This window comes from Rousettus aegyptiacus, unplaced genomic scaffold, assembly GCF_014176215.1.
Source record: "Rousettus aegyptiacus isolate mRouAeg1 unplaced genomic scaffold, mRouAeg1.p scaffold_m13_p_2, whole genome shotgun sequence".
NCBI lineage: Eukaryota > Metazoa > Chordata > Mammalia > Chiroptera > Pteropodidae > Rousettus > Rousettus aegyptiacus.
The window spans coordinates 5,565,550-5,576,117 of NW_023416295.1; the positions used below are offsets into that span (position 1 = coordinate 5,565,550).

General features: G+C 62.3%; 1 protein-coding gene and 1 long non-coding RNA gene across 2 annotated transcripts; both read right to left on the bottom strand.

Annotated features, from left to right (window-relative positions):
* Positions 1-1,915: 1,915 nt before the first annotated feature.
* On the bottom strand, positions 1,916-6,670 carry B3GNT7 (UDP-GlcNAc:betaGal beta-1,3-N-acetylglucosaminyltransferase 7). Its single transcript, XM_016134695.2, has 2 exons — positions 6,119-6,670; positions 1,916-4,384 (listed from the first exon to the last, which is right to left on the bottom strand). The coding sequence occupies exons 1-2, from the start codon at positions 6,127-6,129 to the stop codon at positions 3,187-3,189; spliced, it is 1,209 nt and encodes a 402-aa protein (XP_015990181.2). The 5' UTR covers positions 6,130-6,670; the 3' UTR covers positions 1,916-3,186.
* Positions 6,671-6,760: 90 nt separating this feature from the next.
* LOC118613712 lies at positions 6,761-7,948 on the bottom strand. Its single transcript, XR_004955735.1, has 2 exons — positions 7,811-7,948; positions 6,761-7,028 (listed from the first exon to the last, which is right to left on the bottom strand). It is a non-coding gene; the product is annotated as an uncharacterized LOC118613712 (long non-coding RNA).
* Between the last annotated feature and the right edge of the window lie 2,620 nt (positions 7,949-10,568).

A 10,568-nucleotide genomic window follows, 5' to 3' on the forward strand; every position in this document is an offset into this window, starting at 1 on the left:
AATGGGCTCTAGGGGCGAGGACGTGTGTTTAGGGTCCCCATCCGATCTTGATTCTTCCCTGCTTTGGAAGCTGTGATGGCTCCTGAATGCCTGCAGAAAGCACCCTGACTCCTAGCAAGGGGCACCTTTCTCACCAGGACACCCCCAGTCCAGCCCCTCCCATCTCCAGCGCTGTCTACACCTGGCAGCTGGCCGCTCCTTACGCCTCGCTTTTTTGCGCTTCTGGCCCGTCGCATGTGTCCATACCCTGGACTGTCCCCCCTTCCTCTCCCCCCAGCCCTCCTTCAAGAGGCAGCTGTACCGTGAGACCCAGGGGTGAAGCCTGCTCCCCACCCTGTGCTGGGTGTTCCTGCTACATTGGCCTCCTTAGGGGGCTCCGGCCCTTCCTTTCTTCTAAGCTGGCTAAGCTGGAGCCCCACGGCTCCCCCAGCCTTCTGCCGACCCAGGTCTGGGCCGCTGACGGCTGCCGTGGGTTCAGGAGCAAGGCCCTGACGGAGCAGAGACTGAAGCGGTTCCCGTGCTGGAGTTTAGTGCTCGCATTTACCCGGACCAGCTGGAGACGCCACAGCGAGCCGAGGGAGGGGCGCACGTCCAGCGCCCCTGCTCCTTGCCACTTGCCCCTCTGTCTTAGGTTCAAATCTGAACACCCTCCTGCAACCCAGACCTGAGGACAGGCCCTGCCTACCTCCCCGGCTGCCTTCCCTTTTCACACCCCAGCCCCAGCCGCAGCAGAAAGGTGCACCTTTGTGCTCCAGATGCAGGGCCTCCCTCCCCTCCGGCCCTTTGTACAAGCCCTCCCCTTGGCCTTGGCCTTTGAGTTTTTCTTGAAGTTGCAGCCGAACAAAAGGATGTGTCCCCCCCCCCCCCCCAGTCAGTGGCCCTTTCTCTGCTCTTGCCCTCGCTGGCTGAGCTCTGGGAAGACAGAGGCCCCCATGCTCCACTGTGCCTTCCGCAGCCCCTGGCATCAGAAGGTGAGTGAGTGGTGGACAAACAGGGGTGGCGACTCTGGTGCGTGACCCTCGCCGTCGCAAGGCGCCGCCGCAGAAGGGCCCTGTTTGGCTTTATTCTCCGCTGTGACAATCTTGAAATTCTTAACTTTTTAAAACCAGGGGTCCTGAAAATTACGTAGCCAGATGACTGAGAGAGGGGGGTATTGGGGGGAAGGAACAGCCCCCGCGACGTCCCCTTTTCCTTCCCCGAGGGCCCGGACCCAGGCGGCGTGCCCTCCTGTGCTCTGAGATGTTGCATCGGCCTGTGCCCCCTCTAGCACATCAGGACCCAGCCGTTCCCATCACTCACCTGGAGCAGAGGCCCATCGTAGCCATTCACGTGACTCTCTTGGGGCACGTGACCCGCTCTGCGATGCTGGGGCCAGGCAGGCAGGGTGCTCGCTGGCTTGCTGATGACAACCCCAGAGACTCTTCTACCGGGGGTGGCTGTTCCCCCTGCTCCCCATCCTGGAGATAAGCAGCCAAGGCTAAGGTTTCCTGCACAACGTTGTTCCAATACCTGATGCCTCGAGCCACTGCCAGGGCTTGTCAGCCTTATCAGTGCTTCCGGGTTGACTGAAGGGACATCAGGAAGCCCACGGGCCCCCGCACGCCCCCGCCGGACCCCACTCCCTTAGCATCGGCCTGTGTCCTCTCTAGCCTTGCCCTCTGTGGGACTGCACTGTCAGCCTGCTGCTCTCCGGACCGCCCCCTCCCCCACCCCAGTCCAGGAAACACCTTTCTTGACTCTGGCCCTGGTGGCCTCTGTCGTAACCCTGGCACTCACTTCCCTGTAAGGCCCTTCAAGGGATCCTCGTGTACCCACCGGCCAAGAACAAGGATCAAGCTGTGTCTTCGGAGATCTCCAGCAACCTTGGCCCCAGACAGGCCCCGATGGAAATAGCAACAGGAAGTTTCACACCAGAAAAAAAAAAAACTGGTCCTAATTTTATTGAGAAAATAGAGTCAATTCCTCAATTTTTTCCCAGGCGACTCCGCCCTGTGACAGAAGGTGGCATCCTTCTGCACCCACCCCTAAGGGCCCTAAAACTGGGCAGGATGGCCCACGAGGGACACTCTGTCCCTTCACTAGGACAAATGTTGGTCTGCTCAGGCCCTGGAGAAGCAGGGCAGGGTTCTGGAGAGAGGCCGCCTCGGGCGTGAGGGTGCCCTGGGGGTGGGCGAGAGTGGCCCAGGGAGCTGGTGTCCTGCCAGGATGAGGGAAGGGATGAACACCACTCTCTCTTGAGGCCTGGCGCCTGCCTTCTCCCTCCAAATTCTTCATAAATAAAACTTCACAGTAAGAGAGGTATGTCCACTGCCAGGCCCAAACCGGCTGGTTCCTGGCCTGGAAGCCAGGCCTCAGTGGGGCCGCAGCGGGGCCCTCGGCCCGGGCTGGTCTGGCAGCACCGTGACTGCGGGCGTCCGAGCGCTGCTCTCTGGCCCTGCATCGGGGTGAGGGTGCGGGGGCTGCAGCCGTCTGAGGGTCACTGAGGTAGTCAGGGCGGCCGTGCTTCCAGACCCAGGGGCCGGATGGAGCATCGAAGCACACAGCCGGGACTGAAGCCACCTGGGAGCAGAGGCTGCGCAGCCAGCTGCAGGCAGGGCTGGGGGGGGTGGGGGTGGCGTGTGTGCTGAGAGTCTTCGGAGGCTCTGTCTCCAGGAGACCAGGGACATGGACTGTGGGGGGGAAGAAGGGGGCCTGTGAGCCTGCACAGGGTCGCGCTTCTCCTGAAAGGGTCGCTTGGCCCAGGGGAAGACCGAGGCATTTCATGGGAGAAGAATCTTCTCTGTGAGGAAAGAAGGCAGCCACGGAGCAATCCAGGGCGAGGCCTAGCCCTGGTACCTGAGCGCAGGGTTCCCTCAGAGGCCACCAGGGCCTCCCACTCGGGCAGTGGGAGCCAGGCGAAGAACTCAGGCTAGGAGGGCCGCCAGCAGCCTCGCTCCCCAGATGACCTTCTCCAGCCTGGGCGGTTCCAAACGTTCCTGGGCCTCAGCTCCGCTTTCTGGAGACTGTCCACACAGGGAGTCCCCCGTCCAGTCCGGCTACCCGCACCGCACCACACCCAGGGGCACCTAAGGCCCCAAACCTCCACCTCCCACAGAGGACCAAAGGCCCCGGCATTGCACCTGCAGCCTCGTGACTTCCGGGGCGCAAGAGCACAGGCTCCAGTCCACCCTGGTGGCCCGGCCGGGGTCAGAGCATCTGGAGCTTCCGGGAGCAGGTAAGGTTGCTGTGCACCAGCCCCCACATGGCCAGCAGCTCGGCGGGCAGCAGCTTGTGCACAACCAGCATGGAGCGGAAGAAGCACGGCTCCTTGTTCATGCGGCTGTTGCGGTTCCGCGAGATGCCGAAAGTCTTGAAGCCCGCGTGGGCCGTGGGCTGCACGCCCAGCACCTCCAGGCACATGCCCAGGAAGACGTCGTCGATGGGGTAAAGCTCCACAGTGTCGCAGGCGCGGTGCAGGCGCCGGGCCAGGCCGCCGGCCACCAGGAAGCCACCTCCGCCGGCGTAGGGCGGGTAGCTGGCCTTGCTGTACAGAGCCCCGGGGATGTAGTACTTGTTCTCCTTCTTGCGGATGGGCCGAGCGTGCTTCAGGACGTCGCCCACGAACAGGTCCTCCTGCGGCCGGCGGTCAGCCAGGAACTCCAGCAGGTTGGCGGGGTTCACGAAGACGTCGTCGTCGCCCTTGAAGACGAAGCGGACGCCGGGGCAGTAGATGTCGAGCCACTTGAGGAAGTGGACCTCCTTGAGGGTCAGGTTGAAGAAGCTGTCGAGAAAGTCCCACTGCAGGATGTCACCGTAGAGGCGGTCCTCGTAGGCCAGCAGCTGCTGGTAGTGGGCCCGCTCCTCCTGCTTGGAGGCCGTGCCCAGCAGGAAGAGGGTGCGCACGGCCCCACGGCCGCCGCCCGCCGCCACCCGCTCCCGGCCCCAGGTCTGGCGGATGGCCTCGCGCCGGTCGTGCTGCGTGATGACCGACTTGACGACCACCAGCAGGTAGACGTCCCCCGCGCACTTCTCCGGGTGGTTCAGCAGCATGGGGAAGTAGCGGCAGTGGCGATAGAGCAGAAACTGCTGGAAGTGCGGCTCCAGGCCCTGGAACCAGGGCTGCTGGGTCAAGTTGATGTTGGCTGAGCAGTTAATGGTGGTCACGTCCCAGGCCTGAGGCCCCCGTGAGGCCGGGTGCGTGGGGGCGACCGAGCCCTTCGATATCTTCCAGAAGTCATTGGGGTTCACCAGGTGTTCACCAGTGGGTATCTGGACCTTCTGGAGCCCTAGGGTTGCTGGCAGGGGCCCTTGCAGGAACTGGCTGGGGGTCAGACTGCGCTGGAATACTGCTACGGCCAGTAGTAGGGCCAGGGCCAGGCACACGCTCTTGTAGATGCTTCTCTTCCTGGGGGCAGGGGATGGTTCAGAGGAGAAAGGAGAAGGTGAATGCCCTGGTGTGGAGCTGCAGTCCCAGTGGGCGAGTGGGCCCTGAGCACTCGGTCCCGGGGCCCTGAGCAGTCAGAGGAGGGTCCTGCTCCCCCCCTACCCCCCACCCTCCAGGCCCAGGGAGCCACGCAGCACAGAGCTTAAGCACAGCACTGCGGGGTGAGGCTGCTGGGGTTTCAACTCCTGGCTCTGCCACTTACGAGCCAAATGGTTTGGAGAGGGTCTCCCTTAACCTCTCCAAACCATAATTTCCTCTCCCCTGAAATGAAGACAATAGTGTGGGACCGGAGCACTGTCTTGGGCACCTGGCGACGCAGTGGGTGTGCAGTCAGGGACCCCGGTTCTACAGGGACAGCCTCTGAGAGAGAGGCTGTTCGCCGCCGCCCAAGGCGAGGTGCTTCTGCAAACCCAGAGAACCACTGGGCGGGGCAGCCTGGGATCTCAGGAATATGCGGGGGACATTGGGGAGTAGCAGGTTCCAGGATCTGAAGTAGTCTGTCTCTCTCCCCTCAACCCCATCCATCGGACTCAAAGAAAAAGAATAGCCCAGGGCATCTCCTAGTAGGACCGCTGCCCCTGAAGCCCCCCGGATGGCCCCTCCCTTAATGACCCACTAGGAGAAATGCTGTCTTGCCCTGGGAGGGTCACAGCTGGACCACCCCCCTCCAGGCACACTCCTTGCCGCATCATACCCGTTTCAGAAGCAGAGATTAGAGGGTTTGTTTTATTTTTTTTCTTTCTTTCCCAGGAGTGCTGGCAGGCCCAGGGCCAGGGGCCTTAGCTCCTGGGTCCCTCTCTGTTCAGCTCACACTCTGGGGGTAACCAAAAGGCCTGTCCTGGTCTCTCCTTTGCAGACAAAGTGGCTGAGGGCTCCGGGAGGGGAAAAGGCAGGCCAATAAAGTCTGGGCTTCCAGGGCTAGGCCAGCAGGGAGGTGGCCCTGGGCTCCAAGGGGGGAGGTGCCGGCGATGGGGAGACAGACTTCCATGTGGCAGGGCAAGGGCACTGCTGGGAAGCCCGGGGTGGCCCCAGGGCTGGCTGGTTGAAGGTGCGGGAGAGGGAAGTCTGAGCCGCGTTAGAGCGACATGTTCCTGTGGGGTCCCAAGGTTTCCCGTGTGCGGGGCGGAAGGAAGGTTGGGTCACCCCGGGTGCTGGGGCAGGGCCGTGAGCCCTGAGACCCACCCTGGGAGGATGAGGGAGCAGAGTGCTCGGTGCTCACAGCCCAGGTCGGGAGGCCCGACTCCAGGAAGTCCAGAGGGGGTCACCCCGGGGGAGGGGGATGCGGAGAGACTCTTCCACCCCAGGCTGGTTCCACCTGCACTGTCCCTCAGGGGAGGGGAGCAGAGGGGAGAGCGCGCAGGCCGGAGGCCCCAGCTCTAGGGGAGGACGAAGTTCGCCCAGGATGCAGGAACCAAGCTGCCAGCGACACTTCGGGTCCCCAACTCCCGAGGTCCCGGGTGGGATCTGGGGGCCTCGGGGCCGCCGCGGAGGGCGGGGCGCGCGGCCGGGCATCTCCGGCCGCCACCGCGCGAGCCCGTGCGTCCCAGGGCGCTGCGGCCAGCCCGACTTCCAGCGCGGCATCTCTCCCGCCCGGAGCCGTCCGGCGTCCCGTCGGCCCTCCGGCCTCCGGGGCAGGGGCAGCCCCGGGTCCCCGCGTCCCGCCCCGGGTGTCCCGGCCCTGCGGCCCCTACTCACCCCAGAGACATGGCGGCCCGGGCCGGGGCGGCGGCGGAGCGGGGCGCGCGGGTCGCAGCTCTGGGCGCGCGGCTCTGGGGACGGCGGGCGGAGACTGGGACGGAGAGGAGAGGGCGGGGGCGGAGGGCGAGCCGCACGCCCGCGGGGACTTTTCTCCTCCCCGTGGCCGGAGGAGGGGCCGGGAGGGGCGGCGGCGTCCCAGGTGCCTTAACCCCTTCCAGGCGGCGGCCCCGCGGGAGTCACCCCCTTCTCAGAGGCGGAACCCGAGACTCCGGAGCGCGCGCAGCCACCCAGGGTCGCCCAGCCCGAGCGTGGGTGGCCGAGCCGCGACTTCGCCCACGGGTGCGCGGTTCCGCCCGCGGAGCTTCTCCAAGTCGCCAGCGCATCTGGACGCGTGGGAATCCGGACACCACCCACCTCCAGCCTTCTCAGGGTGGGGACGCACTTCCCTCCGGCCGCATTCGCACTCCCGGGTGGGGGCGACAGAGGCGCTCAGGCGTAAGACGCTTCTCTGTGACCTCGACCACGGCCGTCCCACCTCTGCCGAGCCACAGTCCCCCCCCCCCCAACCTACGGAAGGCCTGTCTGCCAGCCCAACCCCCTTTCTGTTCGTCCATTAACAAATATTTCACTCAAAACTCGTTTGTCCCCAAGCTTTTATTAATTCGTTTGCGTGCGTGCCAGACCCAGCCCTTCCTAGGGTGTGGGCTGCACTGGGCTTGGACTTGGAGGCGCGTTCTGCGCCCAGCGGGGGGCTGGGGTGGGGCCTTCCCATCCAGGCGACTTCCAGAATCCTCTAACAGGTACAAACCTCCACTGCCCGCTTTCATCCAGATACCTGTTCTAGTCCTGTTCTGGTTGAGGTCCCATCACTGAGCATACAATGGGACCTTAAAAAATGCTCGTAGAACTGAAACGAAAACATTTCACAGTCCGGTAAACAATAGCTAACATTCATCAGGCAGTTTCGATCTGCCAAGCACAATTCCGGGCTGGTGCATGACTGACTTGCTTGATTCTGGGGGTGAATACTATTATTATTCCCACTTTACAAAAGAGGAAATAGGGGTGCCAGAAGGGGAAAAAGCCAGTGGGCCAGGGCCCAAAGTTAGTGAGAATATTCAGGAGGCCTGCCTGGCTCCGGAGGCAGGCTCTGGGCCCTTCTCGCAGGCACAGCCGTGACAGGGAGTGACTTTCCACCTGTGGGCCCCCAGGGTACAGTGAGAAGTAGATAGTAGAAGCCTAAGGAGGCCGCTCTTGCCAGGCTGGGTCCCAGGCCTCTGAGGCTCAAGCCAGAAGCCCCTCTAGCCGTTTCCGTAAGGCTCAGGGCCCTTCGGAGGCCAGGAGAGACTCAAGGTGCAAGAGGTTTTCCCTGGATGTTGCAATCTCCAGTCAGGGAAAGTGACGGGCCTGACAGGAATAATTCTTGTGGGGCCCGGCAGCCCCTGTAACAGCCCTTCCCAAGTACCAGAGCAAGAGGAAGTTCTGACCTGTGTCTAGAAGGCCCCTTGGCCTGCCTGCCTGCCCTGGAGGGCCACCCACAGCCCCACTGGCTGCCGGTCCTGCAAGGCACCAGGCACTTCACTGCCCAGCCTTCCGGGTTCTCCCCCTTTGCCCTGTAAGTGTGACCCTGAGGGAGGGCCAAGGCCTGCCTGCCTGAGGACAGACAGCCCGCCCTGCCTCAGCACTGACCTTTCACCTGGAAGCCGTGGGGTCTCTCCTCAGGTGCCTGGTGAGGGGAGCACGTAGCTGTTCCCCGTAGCTGTTCCCCGTGTGCGAAAGGGTTTTGAGCCCAGGTTTGGGGACTAGAGGGGCAGGAGTTGGGTCAGGGCTCTGGCTGTCATCAGGGGCTGGTGGCTTATCCCCTTGAGACTCGGTTTCCTGTGAGGACCGGTGACATTAGGTGAAGCGTGCAGATCAGTGTCTCCCATGCAGTGGCATCATGATGGGCTGGCTGATGTTAATATTATTATTGATATTAGCAATTCAGCCCACCAGGCCCCGGAACCCACCAGGGCCCAAGGAGGTGGTGATGTGAGGGGAGCCGCCGAGGCCAGCTGAGTGTTCACCAGGGGAATCTGGTCCTTTGGGAGGGCTGGTTTATCACTACGAATTCGTTTCCATTTTCGCTTAGGTGGAACTCAGACTGCAGAAATGGATAACAATGAAATGCTCTGGGCCTGCCTGCGGGGCGGTGGCGGGGGCGGGGGACGTGGGAGCCCGGCCAGGCCCTGGTCAGCTTTCACTGTCCTGTCGCTCTGACAGGCTCCCCGGAGCTGGCTTCTAGGGTCTGTCCTATCAGTGAGACTCAGCCACCTGTCTCTGCCCCTCCCCGTGGGCAGAGCCTCAGGGGATTCCTGCTCCTGCTGCTGCACAGGGGGCGGTGGAGGAAGGCCCCTGAGAGGGTGACGGTCAGTCTGCAGATGGAAACTGCCCAGCCTCAGGACCCTGGCTGAAGACAGGAGGAGCACGGAGTGATGGATGGATGGATGGACTTACAGATGTGGGGAGTCGGGGTGGTCTGTCAGGCCCTGGCAGGAGCTCTTTGGGCAAGGGGCAGGGGTCCCAAGCAATGGCAGACGTGGGCATTTCTGTCAGAAGGTTCTCTGCTCCCCTCAAGCTGAGGTTCTGCCCTGGAAGAGGAAACTCAGTGAGGCCTGATAAGGGAGAACCCCGAGACACTCCCCTCCTTTCCCCCTCCCTCCCTTCCTCCCCACCTTGCTCTCGGTTTCTTTTTCTCCTTTCCCTTTTCTTTTCCTCATTCTCACTTTCTTTCTATCTGCCCCGCCCACCCTCCTGAGTCAGTTGGAATCCACACTCTGCTGGTGTCAGGCAAGCAAGCACACAGCAGCTCGGCTTGCCTGGGGCCAAGCACCAGTCTTGACCTTCCATGTGGGGAGATCCCTGGTGGGCCAGAGGTTGCTCTGAGTCAGCCCTTAACTGGACAATGCGGAGCTGACTGGGGCCTGAGAGGATCAGAAAGCAGGGTGTGAGGAGCCCTGGGCACCTTGGAGAGAGACTGCCATCGCCAGAGGCTGGTGCTCGGTGGCAAGGCAGTGGCCACAGGGTGGAGAGCAGCGGTGGCCGCATTCACTTCATTGCAGCTGCGTGGTGTGTGTGAGTTCATCTCAGTGTTTAGAGACCCTGAGCAGAAATCTACACTCCAGGTGCGGCCAGGGTCAGTGCTTCAAGCCCGCCCGGCTGCACGGAAGGGTCTGTTAAGTGATGTGTCGTTAAAGGCGCGTGCCTGGCAAAATGCACCTCCGCCCGTGCATGGATGAGCCCAGCGACCCAGCGGAATAGCGCCCTGGGTCCAGAACTTTCTCTAATTCGTCCAGGATCCCTCTATGTAATGATCCGATTGGAGGGTTAGCTAGTCTTTGGTCATCATGTCCTTGAATTCACCCAGAGTGAGGGTCCCCAGGGTTCCCAGGCAGTGGGGGCGGGGAGGTCTGTTTTGAGCTGCTTGGCAATAGATGTTTTAAGTGGGGAAGCACTGATTTCATTGTAATATGCTATCTGGGGAGGAGGCGTGGGTGGGGTCTACCATCTTTGCCTACCTCTAGTCCCTGCAGAGGGTCATCCTGCAGGGCGCCCATCCTGCAGGGCACCCTGGGAGGGTCTGCCCAGTCAAGAAGGGCAGCCCGCAAAGGAGCAAGAGAAAGAGGCCAAGAAGGAGCCAGCAGAGGAGAGAGATGGGGGAAGGGCAGGGAGCCCAGGGGCAGGGAGGATGGGCTTTCAAAGCATAGCAGGTCCGGCTGGGAGTCTGGAAGTGCCCTGTCCCGAGGGAAGGTTGGGTCAAAGAGGAGCCCAGATCACAAGGGGTTGAGAGAAGACAGGAGAATTTCAAAGGGGCTCTTTGCAAGGTCTCTATACGAGAAATACAACTGACAACATGCTGTTGTCAGGGACCCCGAGATGCCCTTCTATGGCCAATTCCTGATAAAGCCAAGACCAACCCAGCAACCGAGAAGGTGACGCAGCCATGACTAGTCAGATGTCTCAGAACCGCAGTTCAGGGCCTGCCTGCGGAGAGTCTGCTGGAACCCGGGGAACTGTGTTTTTCCAGGTTCCCGGGAGATTCCGATGTGCGAGCAGGTCTGGGAAGCCCTGGTGCTGAGCCCTCCAATTCCAGCTTTCTTGGTCAGCTGTGGGCAAGGGCCAGCTGAGGACACTTCTCCCTGTGAGCCTGGGGAGAGGGAGGACAGAATGAGGAGGCAGCTATGGAGGAAGTTGGAGGCAGAGACAGGGAGGAATTCACTTTTCCTGGTGAGGCAGGTGGCGGTCGAGGAAGCAGGCGGGGTTAGGAGCTTAAGAAGAGTGGGAAAGGGGGGCCACGGCCTCTGTGTGGGACCTGAGAAAGCCGGAGGGGGACAGGGAAGCATGTGAAGAGCCAGGCAGAGGGGCTCCGGTGTACACTGGAGACCCAGGCCCGCAGCTGGGACAGGGG